Raw genomic sequence first — 26,587 nt, forward strand, 5'->3', positions numbered from 1 at the left:
CGGTGGGGACTCTTTCTTCAGACACTACATTATTTTCTTTGGGAAATCATTCTGCTTTTAGTATTTTTGTGCAAGCCACAGAGCTGGTAATTGATAACTGCTTTTAGGTTTTTTAAGATTTTTGGCTTTAGGGGATTCAAAATGAAAGATGCTTTCTGGAATCACTGTCTGTTTCTTGAGGTTTCCAAACCTCCCAAGCCAGGGTCGGGGCTCAGCTGGGAGATAGCAGGGACTGCTCCCAGTAAACTTATGTGGGTCTTTTATAACCTTAGAGAAAATGTTTTGAGTTCTGTTTTTCTCCTGTGCTGAGCCTGAGCAGTGGATGTGCTAGCGACAAGCCCAGCACAATGGCAGAAGAAGGATGTGCCAGAGGCAGAAGTGTGAGCGGGAGGAATGTGGTGTTGTAGCCCTTATTGGGGGATCCCCACAATCTAAAAAGCATTAGAGTTACAGTGTGCCCCAAACCATGTTGTTCTGGTTGTCTTTTGGTTTAAATTGAGTTTTGGCTGCTTTCTATGCAAAAAGCTTTAAAAGTATCTGCCGTCAACTTTTGCGTTGCATGGAGCAGGAACAATAAACCCACTTCTTGTTTGTTTGTTTGTTTAGATGACTTCCACTTACCTCTTGATGTTGTACCAGCTGTGACAGAGGCCCTTGACTCCAAGAAGAAGGAGGAAGATTTGCACAAGGAGAGCAGAACTTTCCGCTACTGTGAGAAAAACACCATGGACCTGTCAGACAGTGACCGTCCTGTCAGCTTTAGTTCCACTTCCTCCTCCACATCCTCCAGGGACAGCCACTGCTCCTTTGGAAGCAGAATGACCTTGGTTTCAAACAGCCACTTGGGTTTGTTTAACCAGGATAAAGAAACAGGTGCCATCAAGCTAGAACTGGTCCCAGCCAGGCGATTTTCCAGCAGCAAGACATGCAGAAACTCTGCTGTGGAGCAAGAGGATCCTGAGGGAAGCCTTGAGAAAAGGCCAAGCATGCCAAGGAAAGCAGAACCAAAAGGAGCAAGCAAGAACTGTGCAATGTCCCTGGTCACAGAGCCCACCAGTCCAAAGCTCCTCTACGTAGACAGAGTCGTCCAAGAGATTCTGGAGACAGAGAGGATGTATGTGCAGGATCTAAAAAGCATTGTCAAGGTAGGGTGCTTGGTTAACACAGTGTTGACTGCTCCATAATGCCATTTTTTACATTGCTTGATTTCACAGTGGGCCAGATGGACTTGACAATGGAATTGGCATTTGCTGGTCTTTATAAATTAGTGTAACATCATTGTTCAAATGTATTTCTAGTTTTTATTTGATTAGATAAATCTGAGATGTTACTGTGTGTTCATGAAGAAGTAACAGAAAAAAACATCCTACAGCTGACAGCAGTAGTGAACAAAGAGTGATAAATGCTTTGTAGTAAAAAAATATAATATTTTTATATTTACAAAAAAAAAATTAGAATGTCCTAGAATATATAGTAAGAAGCAAGAGGGATCTAACTGCTTTTCATATGCTTTATCTGAAGGGTCTTACTGATTTTTCCCAGTCTTCCCTGAGTCCTAGCCCTGCAAGTTCCTGCCTTTTTCCCTGTCCCTTTCATACAGCTCACAGCTGCAGTCTGTTCTCTCTCTCTCCTTGGCATGTAGTGTTTAATATGGCATATGTATCTGCTGGAAAATACTGATTGTTGGCTGTAATATGAAGGAATCACATTTTCTTTAATGCTTATTCTGAATGGCTGTAGCATTTATTAGCAGCAGTAGAGTTTTTGTCCAATCCCTAGCCTAACAGTACCTTTCATTTTCTCTTTCTAGTACAGAGAAAAATATGGATGAGTCCTTCTGTGGATTGTTCTTTTCACTCTGTACTTGTGTCTGTGTCATCAGCATCATTCTGCTTTGCATTTTTTAAGATGACAGTTGATTTCCTTAGCTATTGTTTGTAGCCTACATGTTTAACACACAAAGAAGTGCTTAGTGTGCTGTTTGTAGAACCTGGAGCTCCAGGTAGGTGTATGTGGCCATCTGAGATAGGAAATATCAGCCAGCTGGAGACACTCTTCCCCACCCTCAGCTCTAAGCTGCATGGTCCCACAATAGCAGGGGAAAAATGTGAAGGCTTTGATAACTAAAATGCATGTTGTGATTAAAACAGCAGCACCCCACCCTGCAAAGTTCTGAGAAAGGTTGCTGCTTCTCCAAGATTTCATTGGTTTCCATAGCTGGTGCTGTTTCACTACATTCAACGGTTGCCTGAGTTTCATTTTGGAGTGCTTAAGGTTATCATATATTGCAGAACCAAGTCAGTTTCTGTGTATAGTAACCACCCATTAGGCATGACTTCCATGGTTTTGGTTCCTTAGCCCTCACTCATCCTCCTATGCTGTGAACTGTACAACTTGAGAAACTGAAAACTAAAATGAATATCTTGTAACAGATTTTCCAATTACAAGCAAGAATACCAATAAGTGTTTTCTGGAAAATACTTCAAGCATCACTACAGTAGATGTAGAGTGAATAAGGCAAATGCATTTTTAGTTATGGAAGAACTTGAAGGAGTTGTGAACCTGTGAAATGCCCAAGCCTGTTTCCTGCAGCAACTGATAAAGAATCTAGAAAGCTTCATGTGAAACTGTCTGATCCAGCCTCCCAGCTCAAGCAGTGCTGTCCTAGAGCACTTGGCACAGGATTGTGTCCAGATGGTCCTTGAATACCTCCAGTGAGGGAGACTCCTCAACCTCTTTGGGCAGTCTGTTCCAGTGCTCAGTCTCCCTTCCTCATATTCATGTAGAACTTCCTGTGCATCAGTTTCTGCCTGTTGCCTCTCACCCTAGTGCTTGGCACCCCAGAGAAGAGCCTGGAAGCATCCTCTTAACACTCTTTCTTCAGGTGCTTGCTTGACAAAATTCCCCTCTTCTCAAGGCTGAACAAGCACAACTCTCTCAACCTTTCATTGTAAGAGAGACCCCCCCAGTGCCCTAATCATATCCATTGTCCTCCACTGGACCCACTCCAGGAGCTCCATGTCTCTGGTGCTGAGGAGCCCAGGACTGGACACAGCACTCCTGGTGTGGCCTCACCAAGGCTGATTAGAGGGGCAGGATCCTGTCCCTTGACCAGCTGGCAATGCTTTTCCTAAGGCATCCTCGGATACCATTCGCCTTCTTGGCCACAAGGGCCCACTGCTGGCTCATGGAGAGCTTGTTGTCCACCAGGACCCCCAGAAGCTTATGTGCAGAGTCTAAAAGTAGTAAGGAGGGCTGGGGTTTTTTTTCTGTGTCAGGGTGCAGTTTTTTTTTGGCAGAGGGAGGGAGAAAGAGGAGGGGGGCAACCCACATACAAAGAGCTAAAAGCTGAAGAGGAATCAGATTGAGAACAGCATAAGAACAAAAAGGAAAAAATCAATAGGTGCTATTTTAATCACCCTCTACCCCATCCAAGAACTATCATTAGAGATGTAATCTAATGCTTTTTGTCCTCTAGTAGAGGGATTTGCTGAGTTCTCTGTAGGCAGTAGAAACATACTTAAAAAGAATATGTTCTCACTGTTGTTTCCAGGACTTTCAAACAGGTTTCAGGGCTGGAACTGAAAGGGTGTCAACACTCACATCCATGAATCTACATTCTCTACATTTCTGGTATAAAAATGCAAAGCAAATTTGCATGTATTTTCCCTTCCTTTGGTGGGAGTGCTATTTGTTTGGCTTTTAGATTTTTAGGGGGTGGGAGCTTTTTTGTATTAGTTTCAGTGGTGGTATTGGGGGTGTTGGTTTCGTTTATTTCTCTTGATCATTTCTTTTTTATATCCACGCTCTTTCCCATTAGCCAGATCATTAATGAATACATAAACCAGGATGGAAGGCAGAATAAGCCCCTAGTGTATGCCACTAACCACTGGCCTCCAACCAGATTTTGTGCCTGTGATCACCACCCTTGGGTCCTGTCAGTTCAGCCAGTTGTCAGTCAAACTTTCTGTCTGCTTATCCAACTGCTGCTCCTCCAGATTGTGCATGAGGATGTTAAGGGAGTTAAAAGCCTTCCTGAAGTCAAGGTAGACACTATTCACTGCTTTCCATTCATTTACCAACCCAGTCATTTCATAGTTAAAAGGTTATCAGACTGGTCAACTTTCCCCTGGTGAATACCTGATGACTGCTCATTACCTTTTTGTCTTTAGTGTGCCAGGAACTGGTTTCCAGGGCTAGCTGAGCACAAATGACCTACTAACGTGGATGATTGTGAAATTGCATGTAGGATCCTGGTACTAGTCATGTCAAAAGTCAGCTCATTAAGAGTTAGCCTAGCACAGTATTTTGGGCAGTGTCCTTTCCAGCCTATATTGTCCTTAGACCATGGAGTTGTCATGCCTGAAGTAAAATACTATGGAGGAATAGGGCAAAATAGAATTTCATCCTTTTTTATGCCCATATTGACCTAATGATGTTAGGTCATTGGTTAGTAAATAAAGTCATAAATTCTGTTGCCTTTTAAATATCTGGGTGATCTTAACAGTGCGAGGTTGTTACACAGAAGTAGAAGTTGACTTCATGGGATGTGGTTAATGTGATTTTTAAGTGATCCTGGAGAGCTGCTGATGTTTTCCAGTTTTCTTTCCAACTGCTGACAAGAAGTATTTGGCAGGCTTAGGATGAGTGAGAGGAGGCTGTACAGGTGCTGTTTGGCACCTTTGTTCCAGGATAAGCATTAAAAACCAACTGCTTTTCTAGCCAGTACAGCCATTTTGCCTGTGACCTGGAAGGACAGTTGGGTTAGCATTGTTTTGAGGCACGCTGCTGTGATTCTTGCACAGGCAAGCATTGCAACAAGGATAGAGTGAACTTTACCACCATTTGCTATGTTTTATCAGATGATCTGTTAAGGATAATTACAATTTTGTATGAGTGCAGCTTGAAGCTTGTTTTGGGCAAGTTTGTGATGAGAAATTGGATACCTCTGCTTCCTGCTTGTGTCATGCTGACAGGTGTACTGGCCAGAACAGAACTCACTGACCTTTTCCTCTTCAGGACTTAGCCTGACTTTTTCAAGTTGTAATGTAGTTATAATAGACCTAAACTTCAATTAGAGAGTCACTTACTGAAGTGATTTTATTTTCCCCTGAGTAAAAAGCAGTCCCTGAAGTTATAAAAAAATCTGTGTTTTGCCCTTGCAGTTCATAGGTGTCAGAAGCCCCCGTTCGTAATGTGTATAAATGCTTGCAACTGTAGAAAGACATAGACATTTCTGTTTTACCTTTGCAAAATAAAAGAACGATGCAAATGCACTATTACAATACTTGCATCTGCACCCCTGTCAGTATAAAAATGTTATTAAAAGGTCATTGGTATCTATAGAATGACTAGAAGGGGCTAAAGTGTGCATTGTCAGTGTATTTCACATATATTGATGTAAACATAGGTTGAGCTTCAGAAATCTTGAACTCTGTCTAAAATCTGGGAGACTTCACTTATGTGAATTGATTCCTCTACACTTTAATCCCAAATGTGACTTCCTTTTTTAAAGCATCTCCACTGTACCAGTTGAAGTCTTTGTCCTTTCTCCTCTCCAGATCTTTGGTCCCTGGCCCCCTCCTCTTATACTTAAGTCTCCTTATTTGAAAAAGTCCCATTCCCCTCTGCACAATCTCCTGCTTGTGATCTTTCTGCCTCTCTGTCCTAAGTCTTCTCTCAGTAAATCCCACCTGCATCCCATCAGTATGTTGTCTCATTTCCTTACATGATCTTTTGCTTTTCAGTATTAAACTTTCTCATGTTCTTCATTTCTGCTGATTCCAGAGCTCTCTCCATAGTTCTCTCAGCAGGCCTGACAACATTTTCATCACCATTCCTAATTTTTCTGCCCTCTTAAGTACACAGAATTTAAGACGGGTGTCCACCAGGCTTTCCTTGGTTCCCATTTTGTCCTTCCTATCTTTCTGTAGTACTCCTTTATGTCTCCTCTGCCCTGAAATTGCACAGCATGCTTTTCTATACTGTTTATGGCTTGCAGAGAGTCACTGAGATGTGGGAACAATCCTTTCCATGCTCTTGCCTCAGAAGATCAGGTCTGAGCCAGATATCACTGGCAGCACCTGAGAATGGCACTTGTGGGTTAAGGCCTTGTGAAGCCTGAGCTGAACCTTGCAAAGGACCATTGCTAGAGATTCCTGTTGATGATACATTAATTTGGAGGGTTTCTCTCCCCCCTACCCCAGTATGGTCAAAAATAGGGGAATTTACATTAAGGCAGCAAAAGGCACTACTCTGAGAAACAAAGTCTCCATTATGTTGAATCTGCTGCTGTTCTCTCCCTGAGACACGAGGATATGGTTCATGTCCCTGCTAGTCAGCCTGGGGGTGCTTGTCTTCTCAGGGGAAAGGTCACCAAAATTTTTCAACATGAGTGAAAAAAGGGCATTCTTTCTCAAAAAGCCCCAGGGGAAGGGCTTTGCTGAAATCTCCTGGAACAGCTCAGCAGGGAGGCAGGTTTCTGGCATGGAAAGCTTCATCTGAGGTGAACATGTCTGTTGAAGCTGTATACCCCTTGTGGGGTTGGGGGCAAGCCTTGCAAGGGGAAATGTTGGATGTTTGAGGTAGATACGTGTTGGGGCACCAGTGATGAAGGGAAACCCTTCTGAGAGGAAGTCAGTGTCGGAATGTTATTGTTCCCTGTTTCCTGTCTCCTGGTGCTGCAGCTAGAGGACGTCTCCCTCTCTGTTGTAAGCAGTTAGTTAAAAAGACCACTCTGAAGACTGCAGTGTGCACATTGTCACTTGTGATGTGCTAGTAAAAGCATAGCTGCTTGTGCTCTGGGTTTGCTGGGTAATGTAGCTCTGAAAGTTAATTCTCTGGGAGTTGCCATATAGCTAAGGCAACTCATAATGTTTGTTCCCACATTATAGTTAATTTCTACACGTGACCTCTTTTTCTATGCCTGCTAACCTGCATCCCTGAGAAAGACACCTTTGGGTCACTGACATAGGTTGCATGTGAAAATTTGGATAAACAATTTAAATTACGTGAAAAACAAATACTATGTTTTGTATAAATGCAGTATGATTATGCAACAGTGATAAGTTTAATTGTGATTAGTATTTGTTAAATTTTTGAGCTGAATTTTCTCACTGTTTTTCTTTTATACATGAAGAAAGAGCAGTGTCAAATTCTGATTGACCTCCTTAAGGGAAAGCTTGGCTTAAAAGCAAGGGAGGTTTTGTCCAGTGATACTGAGATATCACAGCTGAAACTGAAGCATCTCAGTACATGTCCAAGAGGCCTTCTTGAAGTTTGTGAAGTTTAAACAGAGCCATATAAATCAGAGCAGAAAAATGTTCCACTTAATAATTTGTAATGAATTTGTAAATAGGTTTATTAGAGGGCAGTAATGTTGTGTTTTGTTTCTGGAGTTGCTGTTATGAATCAGGACCAGTGCAGGCTGCTGGGAAGGGAGGTAGTTAGGAACATCACAGGGTAAGTTACCAAACAGGTGTAAATAGCTGTTCTGGCTACCTTTAAATAAAAGCAAATCAGACTTCTTTCTCTGATGCATTTCAGAGATAGTTCAGTTTTCCCTGTGGACTTCTTCCTTCCTGTATGTGAGCCATATTAAACATCCTTAAGCAACCTAAAGTGGTGGAAGTATACACAAACTGGGTTTTGTGTTTGTGTCTTAAATAGTTTTAGATGCGGTTGTTTCTGGAGCTCTGAGATCTTGAACAGAAGTGTTTTGCCAGCTACATATGCTGTAAACTCCTCATCATATGTGCCCTTTAATGATGCCTAACAAAAGCAGAGGCAAAACCCAAACCTCGTTTTGCTTCTGGGCAGGATGGGAATGGTTCTGGGTTTTGGAGAAAGAGGTTTTATAGCTGTACAGTAGGAATATTGTGTGTTGTGGACAACCAGAAGTAACCTAATAAACAATTTGTGTGGTGTAAGCATCTGCTTATGCTGTGGCATGAACAGGGAGCTGTTTGTAAACTAACTTCACAGAAAATACACAAAGCCAGGGTTAAATATACCGATTCACGTTTTTTCTTATCTGCATTATCACTACTTCGGTCTTATTTCTGCTGGCAACATTCATAAATTTCTTTCATTCAGCATGTTCCCAAGTAAGACACTGAATAAAATATCATTGCTGCCTTCTGTTTCCTTCACCTGTACTTTGCATCCAGTTCTTATCTTACAGCTGCATTGTAGAAACTTGCTGGGACAGAGTCTGTCTTTGTCAGGTGATTGCAGAGCTTCACTGGTTGACTGGGACTGCAGACATTAAGACAGCACAAATGTATAGCCATAGCTTTGGGTTTGTTTTAAGGTCAGCTCTGTGTTTGGACAGCACAGAAGGGTGAGTTACACTGCAGTAATAAATGAGCTGTCTATAAATGTACAGTGAGCCTTTCTTAAGCTGTGGGTGGGAGAGAAGCAGCAGGGAGGGCTGCTGCTCTTCCAGGGAGCCACAGAATTGCCAAAAAGCCTGGCTGCTGCTGCTCTTGTCCTCCCTTTTCTGGCAGCAGGGTGTAAATCATTCACCCGTGCTGTCTGCAACCTCCTACCCACTTGCTGAATATGAATGAACATAGATTAAAGGATGGAAGTTAATCTTCTGTTCCAGAAAGCTTTATTCTTTTGGGAGCAGGGAGGCAAGGGGAAGATGTAATTTAAATATGGAGTGTGCCATTTAGGAGTGCTGGTGGCAGCCAGGGGACTCCAGGATTGAAACGTCCTTCCTGTGACTGCACTGAGGCTGGAGCAGGAGGTTGTATCCCTGCCTAGGGGGATGCATGGAGCCCTTCTGGGATTCAGGAAGTAACAAAAGAGAGATCTGTTCACCTCTGCCCTCTGTCTTGTTGTTGCTTACTGGCCGTGGATAAGGAGCTCCACAGAGCAGAGCAGCAGCAGCTCTACAAAAGTTTATAGAATAGGCAGGAAAACTGTGAAGAAGAGGTCTGAGAGTGGAGAGGCAGGGAGAGGATGTACAGTTTATGCTGCAAAATTTTCAGTAAGCATTACAATGTTTAATGAGATTATATCTTTTTTGCAGAATAATTGGGATTTTCTGTAAAGAAATTCCATCATGTGGAGGTGGTATCTTAAAGGCAAAAATTTCTGCATTTCCACCCAGGCCATAGTTTCTGGACTTTTCTTTGTGTATATACTCATTTCCATTTTGGTCCGTGGAAACATTTGACTACTTTTAAAGTTGTTGTATCACTGTTATTAAATATTACTTGTCAGTGAAGAGTGTTCTAGTGATCCATGACCTTTAAGCCTGAATGCTTAACAAACCACATAGTAGTATCTCTTTTCTGCTCTTACCACTCCTGCAAATTAAGGTGTGGAGGTAGCTGCTATTTTTCCTGGTTTCATGAGCAGACCATTTTGCAAATAAGACACTTGAACAAAGTTTTTCCTTGCAAACCACCCACTATAAAGTTCCATTTCATTGCTCTTCATATATTCATAAGAAAAGCCATCCAGAAGTCTCTGGTAATCATGTGGTTACTAGGGTTAAGATAAATGTGTGTTTAGGATGTGTGCAGATTTTCTCCATTTTGCTGGGTTTGCATATTCTTTGGAAAACAGACTCTTTCAGTTTCCCTTCTTGTGTTTTAAAATAAACATTTCTCTTCTGGAATGTCTCATTTAACTTGTAAGCATATTGAGATCTCTTTTAAAAATGTTATCATTCACTTGCCTTACAAATTGGGGGAAAGTTTATTTAACAGGGCAAGGGTCTACATCACAAGGCTCAGGTTCTTTTCCTAGGCAATTCATATATTGGAAGTCCAAATATGCCTAAATAATTCTCAGTGTTTTGTTTGATTATGGTTCAATTACCTTATAATCAGACCCACTAAAGTGCGTTGTGAAAAATAATTTATAGATGTCCTGATGAAGTTTAGTATTTTTTTTAAATTTATAATTACTAAGAACTTCCAGCTGGTTCTTTTTTGAGTAAGATTGAGATTATTGAATGATGATGGTGATGGACACCAATGATATAGATCTAGAAATCTTTACAGCACTTCATCTGCCTGGGAACCTCAAACTAATTGACATCCTAATTACTGCTACTAATATTACTATTATTGTGTTCATTTGGCTGTTTTCATTACTGTTCTTATTTCTTCTGTGTTTCCTTTTAACTTCAGAAAGGCATTAGGTGAGGGCATCACATTACTCCTTAATGACATGTCAGTAAACTACTGATGGCATTTGTAATTCCGTGATCTCCACCTGTGCTCTGAACTTGTTCCTTACCACACCTCTGAGCAGCAATTTTGAGTGCCGCCTTCTGGGAAAAAAATCCTGTAACTCTGATGTGGCAGTGGGTGCTGCCTGATAACTGAAGAGAAATGTGGGACATGGTTTTAATCAGTGGGTTTCAACTTAAATAAGTTTGTGTGCTGAAGTGTCTAAGTGGGGTTTCACATGAGTTTCTGTTCCTGGTGATTTACCCATAATCATCTTTACAGATGTTGGACCATTTACAGGACTTGTCTATGTACAAGCCATCAATCACAATTTCAATGTGAGTGCTTTTAATGCATCTGTAAAATTACAGTTTGATTTAATTGACAGCCTGCCTTTCAAGGTGTCTTTTTAAGATGGGAGATTTTAGCATGGAATTCCTGCAGTTGAACAAGGGAATATTATTAAACTCTGACCATGTTTCATTAGAGCAAAAATTCACTACAACAAAGAAGGCAAAAATCCATGAGGGCAGTCCATCCAGGCAGGCTGACAGTTCAATGCTGGATCAGCTGCTGTCAAGTTTTAACCCTCCCAGAGAGCTTTATAGGCACAGCATTTGTGCTAAAACATCTCATGGGACACAAGAAGAAAGCATACACTGGGCAGAAAGAGAGGACATAAGAACCTTGACTGGTGGAGTAGGCATTGTAGGACATGTGAGTCGCCCCACCCCAGTCCTAGGAGGGAACTGTGGGACAGAGCTGGAAATTGATACAGGCATCCTCTGACACTGGGGCAGGGGCAAGAGGATGTGTAGAGCTTGCTTTAAAGGCTCAGGCTCTAAAGCAGTGAGGGGGAACCCAGAGCTGCAGGAAGCTGTTCTGCTATCTCCCAGCCATGTTCGCTGGCGAGGCAATTGTCCTTGCCCAGGGCCCCTTTGAATGGATTCAGTGCAACAATGTTGAGGGACCTCTCACTGACAGAGTTTTCCAGGGCAAATTCTTTAGTTCATTTCCTGAGATTAGCTGTGCTCTGGCAGCTTGAAGTCCTGTGACAAGATCTCCTGACTGTTAAATTGTTGACATTGATGTGCCCTAGAAATTTCTAACTTTGTATAGGACTGTGCCTGTGCTCATGTCTGCATGGGCACAACTGTTCAAAGGCAGCCTAAACCAAAGAAAGCGTGTGTTTCCAAGGTGCAAGGCATAGTGTTAGGACTAAGGAATCTCTCACTGCTAATTTTGGCTGACACATAACTCCCCCCGTGGCTTTCCATGCATGTGGATGAAGCCAAGGGGACCTACTAGGGGTCACTAGGGGTCACTACTTCCAGGCCTTAGTAGAAGCAAATGGGACAGTGTTTTAATATCTATAATATAGGTGAGGAAGTTCAATGCCCCTCAGGAATAGCTACATAGAAAAAAGTACTTTTTTTTTTTAAAATCCACTTCTCTAGGAAAAATTTCAGTTAATACTGTTAACTTAATTTATTTACAAGCCCCTAACTGTGTGAAGTGTAGGGAGATCTCTGTCATGGTCACCTTACTCTGCTGTGTTAAACAGTGGAAATAAAACTTACATGTGCTTTCTCTATTTTTAGTCTTTCCTCATGCCCTGTTCTCCTGAGTGCTCCCACCATCAATCTTTGCCCTTCCTACATGCAGTCAGTCAGCAGAGTATCACCTTACCGTGTCACGCTTTATTGCCGCTGCCCGCGGGCTGCGTGTGAGCCAGCTGCACGTGTCACTTTGGCACTTGGCACTTCCCAGGAAGCTGTGAGCTTGGTGTGGACCCTCCACCATCTGCCCAGGGAGAGGGCTGGTGCTGGTGAGGTGGCCTTCTGCCAGCTCAGAGACTCAGCTCTACTGCAGTGATATTGGAGAGGAAATCACAAACCACATCTAGTGTCAGATTATGTAAAGCAGATGGGTTATCTTGGCTGCTTCCGTTTGGAGGGGGGCTGGCTGTCAGTGCTGGGAGGTCTCCTCCATGTCCTTTTCCCTTGATGGCAGAGTTAGTGCTCTCCAAGCACGTCCTTGGATGTGTAGGCATGTCCTCCCAAGCCCGCCTGCAAGGCCTGGCATGCCCATTTCCCACAGGGCAGAGCTTTGCTGCTGCTGACAAGTGGCAGTCTAACATGCAAGGTACAGAGGGATATAAAGCAAATGGAAAAGGTGAGGAGGAAGCACACAGAGCACAGGAGCTTTCTGCTCACACTGCTGAAGGGAGCAGAGGAGGCTGTGTCTCCAAGCCTGCGTTGTCCTCAGAAGGACCCTGGCTGAGGCTGTTGGTCAGTGGCAGCACTGTGCTGTGCCTTAGTGGGCATAGCCCCGGGTAGGGGCTGGTCCTTCGGACCTGTCCATGCTTTGGTCTGTGTGAGCTTTTTCCAGCTTCAGATGTTTGTATACAAAACCCCACCAAATACCAGTAAAAGCAGAAAGTAGAAAGACATGCTCACATAAATTTTCTTTGTTATTCAGGTTTCTGGGTTTGCTTGTAGTGAATCTGTAGGGTGGACAGTGCAAGCATTTTTAGGTTTCAATCCCTTGGACTCATATAGCCAAAGGAACCAGAGCAAGATAGCAAAGTATGCTTAGTATACAAATGTACATTGCCTCTGCAGAGCAAAGCAGTACTTTAAATAATTGAAAAGAGCTTCAATGAGCTGCCCTGACCAAAATTCATCATCCTTGGCCACCTGTTGAGTGGATAGCATGCTATTCTTTGAACCACAAGACATTCAGCGTATGCTGCTATGCATGCTGGATAAATTACTAAATAAAATAAATAATGGGGAAAAAAGAACAGAAAAAAAAAATCAGGCAAAAGTTATATTATAGTTACCTATAATAGTTAGCAGAATAAGCACTGGGAAGCATTTTATAGTGTCTATCCTAGTGTACATCTGTTGCCCAGCTTTCTCAGTGTACAAGTGTGTGGCTGGTTGGGGCAGCATGGCTCAAGCTGGCAGGCTACAAATAGGATCCATTCTGTGGCATGTTTTCCTTCTGGCCTGCAGCTTTTTCCTCCGAGTGGTGTAGAAGTAGTGCTTAGGTGGCTAAGGCTGCTGAGCTGTTTCAGTGGTTCCTCTTCTCCACAGACATCTGATTTTGGCCAAACACATTGTTGTTGGGTAGAGTGGAGTTGGGAAAAAATATGGCCATGAGTATGGGGTAGTACCTAGGAGTAAAATCTGCTGTACTAGTAGCACAGATCTAGGGAGTATAAGAAAACTGAGGGTCTGAGTGATGCTATGGCACTGCCTGGATCATGTCCTGCTTGATTTAATATTACCTATCCTTCCTCTGTCTGCAACACTACTAGAAGCCACTGAAGTTTTGATAAATACCTGGTTTTAAATATTTTTAGGTCAGAGACTGAGGTTTTGTGATGTAAGTCCTCAGCTCTTGAACCCAGAGTGTGTTGCTGAAATCAGAGACATAGGGCAGCTTTGCTTTCTCCTGCAACTTGTTTAGGCATTAGAAAGCAGTTTCCTAGTGGATAGAATCCTTTTTTGATTCTTTTTTGGTATTGATATTTAATCAGATTTTCAGTCCTGCGTGCCTTGTGGGCCTGCCTCTTGGCAAAGGTGTACCTGTGCCACTACACTGCCCTTTTAACAATTTTGCTTATCTTTTGTAATATTTCTATATGCACACTCCTGCCCTGTAAAGGGATTACTATGAACGTATATAGTATATATGTTTCTTGCAGAGCAGGATAAAAATTGGTTCTCATTTTACAAGGCAGTCTGTTTTTTTACCCATATTTTAGAATTAATATGTTAATATTAGCATTAACATTATCCCTTTTAATGTGCAATTTTAACATTACCGCAGTAATGACTGATTTATACTATGGTCTAAACAACAATAGATGGAGTTTTTAAAGTTAGGGGTGTGTATGTGTTCAAAGGAGAATCAGGGTGGCTAGATAAAGAGGTCCCATTCATTTGCATTTGGTTTCTAAAGTTTAGCCATGGAAAACATTAATCAATATGTGAAAATATTTTGCTCATTTTGTGGTTTTCTTGACAGTTTTCTCTCATTTCTGATTCATATTTTTTAGCCTCTAAGGTTAGTGTTTTCATAATTTTATTCCTCTAGAGATTTTTTTTTTTTTTTTTTTTTGTGATTGTGGAGGAGGAGATGGTAGTTAGGCTGTGCAGCTTCTAGCAGACATTCTTTCTGATAGATTTGGTATGATGAAAGACAAATGGGGAGAACATCAAACCCGGCAAGAAAGGCAGGGCAGTCTGGCAAGACTCTCCTAGTTTTTGGAGAGTTTCAAGGAAAAGGGAGGAGAAAATTGTGCAATACCATGAGAGCAAACCATGGTCCATAAATCAATCTAAGGAGATGGACATTTGTGAGGGTTTTTTTTTCTCCTGTAAAGTAAGCTAGATGTTTATGCCATAACTGCAGAGAAGCAGTAAAAGGCAAAGGTTATAAACAAATCATTCGGTGCCGACAGAGGGTTCATAGATGCTGACAAGAAACAAATAAAGTGAATAAGGCCAGTACTCTGTTCTGATAAATTTCATTGATTTCTGCACCATGTCATTACATTTGCAGCCTGCCCTGTTGTTATCTTGTAGCTCCAAACCTTTCATTATGGCTCCAGATGATAACAGCTGTTGATACACGGCTGTGACTACCATGGGGGTAAAGTACCATTTGCTAAGAAATAATGAGGAAAACCCCCACGTCTGGGTAGCTTTGATCTGCCTGTGGTGTTGTCCTTGCAGAAGGTGTTATATGCCAATACTGCATCTGTTTCCTGGATGAGTTCATGAAGCCTTTATGAGAGCACACGTGCCCTATAAAGCAGTATAATCAGACAGGTCCCACTGGCTGAGCCAGTGCAAGCAGTGTGCTGCTGTGCAGGGCCTGATCTGCAGGACACCAATGTGTTAAGACTGTCCAAGTCCACCTTTTTCACAAAAACTTGAATACCTGGAGCTTTTTGCTGTGTGTCTATCTGCTTACACCAATAACAGCAATGTAAACATGTCAGTAGTCCCAAGTCAGTAATATTGACAAAGTTAGAAAGCTAACCCAGGACAGCAGTCCCCAGATTGTGTCATTTCCTAGCAGGAAAATGAGGTGATGTATAAAGTAACTCTGAATCCCAAGAATTTTGAACAAATAGCCATCTTGCCTTACCCTAGGGAAGCACAAATCCACCCAGTTGTTTCTAGTTTGTTTCTGATCTGAGGCTGGATGAAGAAGGGGGCCTGAAGCACAGTCTGAAGGAACTTCTAGCAAAAGGGAGCACAGACTGTGGGTGTGTGGTGTTTGCAGGCTGATACTGGCATATGTTACAGGAGTGCAGGAAAACTGCCAAAGCACCTGCAGGCTGCTGCTTGGCAGCAACATTAGAAGGGTACCTGGTTCCTTCTTTCTTACTAATAATTGGTAAAAGACTGAGAAGAGTAGGTATATGTGGAGGAAAATCAGGCTAAGAGGACAAAAGGAGCAGAAACCAGGTCATGCATGTAACACTGTCTACAATACTGGAAATAACTGTGGACTGTTTGTTATTTTGAAGAAACCCAAACTTTGGCTATGTTGAGATGAATGAATTGGAAAAGAACTCCTCTTTATTCATTAAATGTGCTGTATGGAGTTACTTAATGTAGGATTTCCATTCCTCTGAAGGCCAGCCTTGTCATATCAGCTCAGGGTGCTGCAGTGTCCCTGCAGTGCTGAAAATGTTTTCAGAGGGTCACAATCACACTGAAGTTTTTCTATTCTTTGCTTTTATATGATGAAGATGCGTCTCTGGTCAGAAACGGTTATTTGTTTAGTACTATTACTGGAGTAGACCTGAATATATTATCTGCTTCTGCCTTTGACCCAATGTAATGCTTGCTGCAGTCCTGTCTGCCTCACCATCCTGAACCTTCTTACTCTTCTGCAGCTTCTGAGTATAAATAAAAAGCTGAAATTCAGGGAGCGTGTGGATGTGATTCCAAAGACTTCCTGCACAAATATATTTCAAGGTCAGGGGTGGGCACTGAGGCTGCTGCCAGCCAGGAGGGAAGGTAGAGTAAGTTTGGATGCTATCACAGGAGAAATGACATAGATCTCCAGGGACTTGCCTGTCTATTGCTACTCATTGCTCCTCTTAAAGACACTGAGGATACCTTGGAATCGACTTACTTGCTTTGCCCTGGCAAAAAATACTGAGTTTTGGGAGTGATGAGGGCTACCTTTAACTGTAGGTGATGATGGAGTGTGGATTATTGATAGGGGAAGGGGACAGGAAATTCTGCTGATACCTAAACCTGAATCTTGGCGACACCTCTGAGTTTGCTGACACTGCTTCAGCTGAACAGAATGATATGGGCATGGAGGCTTAAATGCTGTAATTCTTAACCTTCCTTATGAGGACACCTTGAAACCAAAAGTCAGATCCTTGGCTGATTCAAACCCTTTGTCTGCACAGAATTTGAACAGAATAAATCTTAGCCAGTGTATGTGTTCTATAATACCTTTTTCTATGTGACACAGGAACACAGTTACATCTTAGAAGTTTTCATGGTCTTTTTGGCATTTCACTGGGTTCCTTCCCCACAGCACCCTGGAATGCTGTGTTGCTTTTGGGAGGTTGCCACACCACATTGTCTAGCCACAGGCTAAAGGATTTTATTTATTTTTATTTCACATTGTTTCAGCTGTTTTCACTTTTATTTCCATACTCCAGCAGAATTTCTTTGTGAATGTGGCAGCACATCAGGTTTCTTGTTTCATGAGCTGTAGTTAAATAGCCTGCTGGATTTGTTTGCCCTTATGAGAGAGTTTTAATACTGTAGCAGCAACAGAAAAAAGGTGACATTTAGCTCTTATTGAAGTGAGGGAAGAGGTGGGAAAGTTATTCTCCCAGAACACTGCTGATCTGAGCTTTTCTACCTGTCATGTTCTTATTCAAATAAAATCCCTGGATGAGAATCTATCAGTCTTGTAAGGGCAAAAAGAAATTTATGCTAGAGTATATAGCAATGTAATTTGCAGTGTAACTCTATGCTTTGTAAATTGCATGGACATAGATACATTGAGATCTGTCTTCTACATACTCTGCATTCTTTGGTAACCGTGATTTTTTAAAAATTTATTCAGTGGTTGCTTTTTTGAGCCTCTCTTGTTTGTGTGCTTTCTGTTCTTCATTATATAGCTTTTCTGTTACTAAGACTGCATTAAATGACATTCTTCATCTCTTACATTTTTTTGTCTTTGAGCCAGACAAATGATCGATTAAACTGTCACTGTGAATGAAATTTGAAAACATTTGTTTATCAGTAGTGAGAGAAACATTGGCTGTGCCGTCTAAGAGGTATAACTTAGCTTTCAGCCTTTTGTTATTTTCTTGGTTTCAGGGAACAGTAAGTACTGTTACCGTTCATAATAGAGTGACTGTTCTCAGAGGGGCTGCTGAAGGCTTTATTGTAATAATAAGGTGAAACTGATATTCAGAGACTCATCTTGTACAATAAAACATAGCTCTGTTTACTGATCTAGGAAAGGAGGAAATGTCTGAAGACCTCCCTCTCATTTCTCTTGTAGGATTACCTTGACTGTATCACTGATCAGACCAAGCTCTCCCTGGGAACAGAGGAGCGATCAGCCCTGTTTGGAAACATACGGGATATCTACCATTTCAACAGGTAAATTCCTTTTTAGCTGAATGGAAACATCTCAATAGCCTGAGTTAACGAGAGGGAGCAAAGAGGAAACCAGCCAAATTCACTTTTATCACTTTTAAACTGCCAAGATCTATGAATCAAGAAATTATCTAATTTTAATTCTAAGCAAAGTTGGTTTGCTGACACCAGCTTTTTTTAGCTGTTTATTTGATGCACCAAGACGGTCTCCATGTTAATTTTTGCTTTTATGCTGGGTATTTAGATGAATGTTAGCTTAATCTGCTCTGTGCTCTAACTGATCTTAATGCAAGACCACTGTAGAAGAAATTCTTTCCTTAATGAAGAGATTTTTATTCCTATTATATCAGCTCCTTTTGTGTACTTATGTGCATCACCCAGATCTGGCTTTTGTAGTGATTTATGCTACTATGTGCTCCCTGAATTAATTTCTCAAGCCTGTATTCAAGTACCTTTCCTTAATTTTTTTCCTTTTTTTGTTCAGTGTCTTTCCAGCCTTCTCTAAAACTCTGCAGATGGGATTCTAGTGTGTATTGGGAGCCTGAAGTAAAATGTCTTGCTTGCATAGCTAGTGCCACATTGTGTGGGATCTCAGTATCTGCAGTTTGAGGAGCATGCTACTGCTACTTCTGTCTGAATCCTCTGTTACTATAAAAAATTATTAACTTAGCATTTAAGGAAAACCTGACTATTCAACCGATGCAGGAAATATATTGACATAAAGTTCCCACCTCTTTTACATACCAATACTCCTGTAAAAGCTCTCTTAGCTTTGCTTTAGTTGACAAAACATCTCCCAAACCTCTGTGTTCTTTGAAGAGCAACAGATAATTTAATTGAATCAAAAGAGGGTTCTGAAGCGGAGCACTTGTGTCAAAGATCATCTTCAATGTTTTTCCATCATCATGGGAAGTTACTTTTAAGGGCTTCAGCCGCTGGGATTGCTGTTTAGTGTCAAAGGAAAGAGTGAGAATGGATCTATTCAGAATTTATGGACAAAGATGAAATCTAAAGTCTTTTCCTGAAGCTTAAAATAGCTACTGCAGGGTAATGGAAATATGCTTAACTAGAAAGCTGCTGTGTCCTGCTTCAGCTACAACAACTGACTTTACTGAATGTCTAACAGCTGGAAAATACATAGTGAGAGCATGCTAAAACAGGCTCATGGACTGTTTTAGAGCCATGAGACAATGATTGTGAGCTTACAGATTCCCAGTGGTCACAGAGCGGAAAAATACAGTCCTGGCCATTATATATTTTCTGAACCTTCAAGTGCTAGAAAATGACAGATGTGATAGCTAGGATGCATTTATGCCAGCTTCATTGCAAATATTGCTTACTAAAACTACTTTCAAGTATGATCAGCTGTTATACAGAATTACTGAGCTGTGTAAAAAAAAAAATTGCAGCAGTTAAAAAGAAAAAAAAAAGAAAAGCAGTTTTGGGAAATTTTAAAGATAGATATGTTAGAATGGTTAAAACCTACTGGAAAGTTGTCCAAAGCATCTAGTAAATTACTGATGTATTTCAGGCCTTCTGATATAAAGTTCTGCTTGGAAATTGTGAGTTCTTAAAACTGAACGCTCACTGTAGATCCCAATATAGCAATATAGCTTCAAGGATTAAGTTTACTCCTGTGTGAAATTTGGCATGTAGCTTTTGGGTCCTAAACATACTCTAGAGCCTTTTTTATTTATCCTTAGCTTCAGAAAAAGGTCCACTTGGCAGTTCTGTGTTAGTCATTTTTGTGAGCATGATTTTATAGATTTAGAATTACCTTGTTTTTCTCAATTTTGAATTTGACTGTTAATCATAATCAAAGGTTTCAGTCTGGATTTTTTTTTCAGACTTGCAGATCTGAGAAATTTCATTTCAGTGAATGGGAATTTCTCTCAGTTAAACTACCTAGGATTTTCAAGTGGTGTGTTGAATGGCAAAAATGGTGGTGATCATGGTAATTGCTAGCTACTTCATGATTATGATCTCTTCTTGAAAAACTATTTCTTTCTGAGTTTCATGGTGGTAAGGTCTGGCTTCTTCTGAAGAGAAGCCATCATAAAAGCTTCATCAAAAAAATCAAAATATCCTAAAAGGCATTGTAATAAGACTTTCATTCATTTGACAATCATTTGACTTGAAACATTCATTTGACTTGAAAAGACAATGAATGCACTGTATGCAAAATTGTCAGTCTTTATGCTTCCCTCTCTCATCCCAAAGGAGTTAGCATAAGCTCCCAATGATGTTCGTACAGATTCAGATTTTCCAAGATATATAGCTCAGTACATGGTCTTCACTGGCCCTGGCTCCTGTGTCATGTTTCAGTCTGAATCTTTTTAGTGATTCAGCTGAAAGAGCACAGAGCTCCTCCAGCAGTGCTCACTCCTGCTCCCTGCCTGGCTGGCTGGCACGAGCCAGTTGCTGAGGCCAAGAACTGTGACCAGCAGAAAACCTCTGGATATTCAGGTGAACAGGACCAGCACTTTTCTCCTTTGTTCTTTCTGCCTCCTGCCAGGTACTTAAATACAGCCTATAACAAAAGCCATACTTTTTCACATCAGCTTCCTTTTATACAAATTTATTTAAGATTTTCAGAGTGCCTGAGCATGACAGTTTTACTGTTTTTACAGTAGCAGACTGCTCTTACCAATCCTTTTCATACCATCCTGATGAGACAGAGCAGAGTGCAGTATAGGTAACAAACTCATTCAAAAACAGCCCTTACACTCTGGGCTTGTGCTGAAGACACAAACCACTAGTGCATTTAACACATACACATGGATTCAATTGCATGAATACATACAATCTTTTAAGTATTCCTCTTCTCTATCATGAAGGAGAAATGATGTGGTTTCATCGGAGAAGACCAGTAGGAATAAAATGACAGTCCAGCATATATATATATATATATATATATATATATATATATATATATATATATATGCTGTGTACTTTAGGCCATCAGGAGAACTTCTGACTGCCAGACAGAACTTCTGACTCTGAGCCTGTTCGGCATGTTTGATGTTATTTCCAAAACTTGTGTGTGGGACACAGTCAATCAGTATAACTGGTGGCTGTGGTCACCATTGCTACAGCTTGCTTCTTTTGTTGATGTAAATGAGCGTCATGAGGGTGGGGTATCAAGCAAGGGTCATATTTTTATTCCCATTTTGATGAAGGGAGAAATTGAGGTGTAGAGGTTAAATTGTCATTGTACAAAGTGACTTAGTGACTGCTGAACCCAAGGTCTTTGCCTGTCTTTCTTCCTTGTGACTGCATGTTGATTTCTCCCTTTCCTTCCTTTAGTAATTAGAGAAGCAAGGAACAAGTCAGGAAACTCTTCTGGCTTACTCTTTTTTGTACATGCAGAGGGAAATTGTGTCTGCTTACAGGGGAAAAGGGTAGATCCCTAGATACAGGCATAGGAACTCTTAGACAAAACTTGTTCAGGGAACCAGCTGTGAATTGAGAGAAAAGTGTCCCTAAATGGAAAATCATCTGTGTGAGTGTGTGTGGGGGGTGGGGGAAGGGTCGGGGGGGGGAAGAGGGTGAGGAGGAGGAGAAGAAGAAAATTCTTTTAGGGAACAATTTGGCAGAAAATTCAATTTCTTCTCTGAGTATGTCCTTCAGTAAGACTAAAAACTCTTTGCATCAATGAGATAACATTTGAGGTTTTCTTCTTCTACTTGAACTCTTTCTTTCACTGAATTTAGTTTCAATAACTGAGTTTAATTCAAGAGCAGACAGGCTCCGTTATTGCTTTGCTCCTGTTCAAATGAATTAATCTTCTCTCCGGCATGTAAAAATTATAAAATCCTCTCATGAGTTGTTTTTATGCATGTAGAACATATATGCATATATAGTCCCTCACAGAAAACTTTAAAACTTTTTCCCGGCTAACCGTTTTATCTTTGATGGAGAAACACATTAGAAGTAGACTAATTTTCCTGAGTGAGCTACATAACATTCTTCATGTATGAGAAATACGTTCCCAGTTCTCACCACTATTTTTCAGAGTAGTTCCTCATTTTCCTTGGTCAAGTAAAGCTTATAAACACAAAAAGTCTTTATAGGACAGTGCACATGCTTCAGTAGCTTTTAAATTTTCTTAATTATTTAGTTAATTAGTTTGATATCATGTTAATTGATATACAAGCTACACAACTGTCTGACTGCACCACTAAGATTATTGTTAAAGAACTGTCAGTCACAGAGTCATGGAATAGTTTGGGTTGGAAGGCACCTGTAAAGGTCATCTAGCCCAGCCTCCTTGCAATAAGCAGAGACATCTTCAATTAGATCAGGTTCCTCAGAGCCCCATCCAACCTGCTCTTGATTGTTTCTAGGATCTTCATCTACCTGAAGGAAGGGGCTCAGCTTTGCTTAGCAGAACAACCAATCCATGGTCAACCTGATGACTTTAATTTCAAAATAGTGGGAATACAATTTCCTTATAGTTCTCCTCTGCCTGCAAATAAAAATACCCAGTAGCTGGGGGGGGGGGGGGGGGGGGGAAGGGCATCAAAGGTGTTTCTGTTCCCTTTGTAGGACTCCCTGCATCATTAAGTGCTGCCATGAATAGCACAGCAGTGTCTGATTCTGAATATACAATTGTGTCTATTCTAAAGTGTGCCATAATTGCCTTACATTGTCCTGTTCTTTTTTTTAGTGAACTTCTGCAAGATTTGGAAAACTGTGAAAATGATCCTGTGGCTATAGCAGATTGTTTTGTTTCCAAGGTAAGTCTGCAGCACCAGATTCAGAGTGCAGTGGGGGAAATAAGAGAGACCTTTTGAGACCTAATCCTGACAGCTTGTGTAATGTTAATCAAGAAAAGTCAGCAAATCTATGGAAAGGGAAGGATTTTCTCTTAGCAATTGATAGGGATATGCCTCTTATTTGCATTTCTAAAAAAATAAGACAAAGGTGTCATTTTCTTCAATAAGTGTATGTGAGCTGGTGGAGCTATTTATTGAGTTCATTTTTAGGATTTAGGTTTTTTTGTCAACTATTACAGGGGTTCTCTGTTTTACTTGCATCTGTTAATGTAGATGATCAAGTGGTACTCTGGTTATTCCTTGTCAGCTTAAAAACAGAGAGTAAAACTTGGCTGCATTCTTAAAAAAGGCAATACCATTAACATACAAAATGTGCCCATATTGTTTTCTGAGAATTTTTCCTGAAACCCACAACTATACCTTAAATTTTCTTTTTAAATGGAATGGCCCAAAGTCTAGCCTTAAGATTCACATCCCATTCTCTCTGTAATGCTTTGAATTTTCTGAACATTGATAGGACATCTTGATTCTGTTGGACAATACTGAAGCCAAAAATATGGAGTATGGGAAGTTGTTAGATGCAGCAGAAATACAGGGAAGAAGGTGACCTTCATTGTAGGAAACACATAGAGCCAGTCAGGGAGAAGAGGAATGGCTGCAATGAGTAGGACAACAAGAAATTAAATAATTTGGGCTACACATGATGCTAGTTCACTGCAGACTTCACCAGAGAATCAACATGTCTTGAATCTCTAGAGCCCAAATGTGTTAAAAAATTAATTCTATCTCTCTGGTCTTTCTGGAAGAAGAGAGATCATGTAGTTGTCAAAAGCTGAATAATTGCTTTATAGGTGTGTTTGCCTTTTTGTATTAAAAAAAAAAAGAACAACAAAAAACAGAATTAAAAAAATACAAACATGAAAAAACTCCAAAGAAACCAAAAAGCCAAAGGCTGTCATGTTTTATACTTTGTCCTGAACTCAGCATTGTCAGCACCAAGCACTCAATGTAATAAGTCTAACACATGGATTTAGGATTAACAGGACCACCCTCTCATTAATTCAGTAATTTGTTTGGCACTGTTGTGACATAAGGGATATTATAGTAAATTAGAGTGATGATACCAGCTAACTGCTGCTGTTTCACCAGATCTCTTGGTTCAGCTGAGTTTGAGAAAGCTGTAATTTATCTAGTAATTGGTCTTTTGTAAGCACTGAGAGACCTTAGTGCTGGCACTACTAATGCAGAAGTAAGATGCATTTTTGCCCCATTGCATTGGGGTTTATGGCATGTTGTTATTGCTACAGATAGCCTGGATTGAATTAAAATGAAGGAGAGAGAGAATGGGATAAGGGCAAGTGCAAAGTCCTCCTTCTGGAACAGAATAATCCCATGTGCCTGCTGAGTCTGGCTGACTAGAAAACAGCTTAGTAGAAATGATCCGGGGTCCTGGTGGGCAAGAAGCTGTAAGTCAGTAGAGTGCCTGTGCAGTGAAGGCCAACTGGGAGGCCTTCAGGGTGTTTACAGATAATACAGTTTGGAGCTGGTAGATATTTCTGCTGTATTGCTTGCTTATAGCTGGGACTGCTCCTGCTGGGATGCAGAACAGAGATGGTGCAACTGATAATAAGAAGTCCAGGAAAAGATTGTGTTCTCTTTCAAATTGGCCAACTGAAAGGGCTTGTCTGGTAGTCTTTCTGGCCATTAGTTCCAAAACCCATCTGCATATCATTGCTTGTGCCTTTTGTTCCCTTGTCAAATGCTTTTAGCATTTGTATTATTGGCAGGCAACTGCCTGATGGCTCAGAAATTGCTAGAGATTGCAGTACTAACAAGCATTTTTTAGCTCCATCCAGACAAGTGCAAACACTTAAAAGCAAAATCAAACAATACCAAAATACCCCACAGTTCTGGTTTTGGCCGAGAGGATTTCATTACAGCAACTGCTGACTGCCTTAACAAACTCCAGTTGTCCATTCTTGGTTGCTTGTGTCTTCCCAGCGCCGAGAAGTGGAAATAAAACTGCCTTTTTTGGCAGCATGGACTCCTTCAAGTCTTATGGGACTTTGGCCATTTATTGTTTCATTGCTCTGTTAGATCTTCACTGTGAGTTAAGCACGGGGATATTATCATGCTGAAGTCATAGCTCACAGCCTTAGCTAATGGATATGGCTGTGCTGGAGCTTCTTGAATGCTTCCAGTGGAACTGTGCTTAGGTCCAACAAGCTCTGGACCTAGTGCCATTTTCTCACCCAACTGAATATTGTAGGTGTTGCAAATCTTAAGGTGTAACCAAGTTTTCACTGTAGTTACTGTGTTTGCTTTTTCCACTCTTAAGAAGCTCAGTAACTGCATAAAGTAAAAGTTGTTTCTTTCTTAGGATTCATGTGAAATTACATGAATTTGGTTTGCAGTGTAACAACAGTTACAGTTAAAGTAACTCTGGAGCTTGTTGTATAAAATGTTTTATATTTGTGAAGATGTGGGGAGCTTGATTTTTGAAGTTTTAGATCATTCTCTTTGAACTTTGTTATTTGGTTTAGCTCAATAAAATTTCTTGTATAGCATATTATACCTCTCTCACACAATCATACATGACTGTGTTTCCTATGTATAACTTTCATGCTTCAGTAGTAAAAAGCTTTGTAACTTTTAAGGGAAAGGATTATCAAAACACACTTCAGTGTAATTTGAACAAAAACCACATCATTGTGGGTTTGAATCTTTATCTTAACATTTTTGTGCTGAGAGCCCAAAGTAAATAGCCCCTAAAATGGCAGCTTTGATTTATTAACAGACTTCGGCAATGTTTTTAGTCTAAACTAGCCAGTAACATAAAATCCATTAACCAATAAAATAATGATGCAAAGCTATGACTTTATGGAAATGGAAATATTTAATATCGACTTACAACATTGTATTGAATTCCTCTGCTTCCAAATATTTAAATATATTAATAACTCACAGGCAGATAGACACAAAGGCACAAAAGCACACTTATTTTAAAACCTGCTGTCCAATGAATTGCAGTCTTTTTTTCTGCCTGAAGATGCAGATGGTATGGGTATGGATATTTGCTTTACAGTGGGATGGCTGCTGCAGGGAAATAACCTGCCTCTGAGGGTAGTGTTGTACTAGTTCAGTTTATACCAGTTCTGATCCTCTCTCTTTGTCTAGAAGAACTGTATTAGCACTAGATGTAAAAGTTCTTGGAGACATATTGCTGATAACTAATTGGAGACTAATAAAAAGGTTCCAGTGCAAGCTTAGCTATGGCTTAATTATTCACACAGAAGACTGTTTATAAGGTTTTTTTGCCAGTCCATTTCATTTTCATAGTAACGATGCCAGTGTTAATTAAAAGATTGACTTCAGTATTCTGTACATTTACATTTAAGTGAATTGTTTTAAAGGAGAGCTGAATTCTGGCACATCACTCTTCTCACTCAGCACCCCAGAAATTCAGAACATATGTTTTCTGCAAGGCACACTTAACAGCTTAACCAGGGGGAAAGGGAGAATTACTTTAATCTAGCATCTCATTAGTGAAGAAGAGATCCAGGCAATTGGCTTCAGTTTGTACACTGACTCCACTCATTTTCTCAGTCTCCATTTTCTTTTCAAGTGCCTTTTATGGCTATATATAAAAGCACAACTAAGAGTTGAAGGAAGATCTGGAATATATGTAGAGGAGATGTGCAGTGAATTGATTCCAGTGTGAGGGACCAGTCTAAGTATAGCTGGGGTCTGCTCACACTTGGCTTTGCTCTTGAGAGGAACTTCCAGTCTGTGAACAAACTCTCAGCTTGAGTCTCAGGTTTTTGCAGCTTCTACCACAACAGCTTTGGGCCCCCAGATTTAAACTGATCCCTGGAGCAATTCCAGTCTCCATGCAGAGATCAGTTTTAATCTGGTCTGAAGACAGTTGATGTGAAAAAAAAATGATGTGAAAAAC

General features: G+C 40.7%; 1 protein-coding gene across 4 annotated transcripts in view; it reads left to right on the top strand.

The window, feature by feature from the left end:
* PLEKHG1 (pleckstrin homology and RhoGEF domain containing G1) overlaps positions 1-26,587 on the top strand; it is a 125,291-nt gene that overhangs the window by 78,550 nt on the left and 20,154 nt on the right. For all 4 annotated transcript variants that reach the window (XM_077175369.1, XM_054630321.2, XM_077175370.1 and 1 more), the window contains exons 4-6: positions 607-1,145; positions 17,757-17,857; positions 22,524-22,593. In XM_077175369.1, the coding sequence (XP_077031484.1) occupies positions 607-1,145; positions 17,757-17,857; positions 22,524-22,593 (710 nt within the window). The remainder of the gene's footprint in view (positions 1-606; positions 1,146-17,756; positions 17,858-22,523; positions 22,594-26,587) is intronic.

The sequence above is a fragment of the Agelaius phoeniceus genome, chromosome 3 (assembly GCF_051311805.1).
Source record: "Agelaius phoeniceus isolate bAgePho1 chromosome 3, bAgePho1.hap1, whole genome shotgun sequence".
Taxonomy (NCBI): Eukaryota; Metazoa; Chordata; class Aves; order Passeriformes; family Icteridae; genus Agelaius; species Agelaius phoeniceus.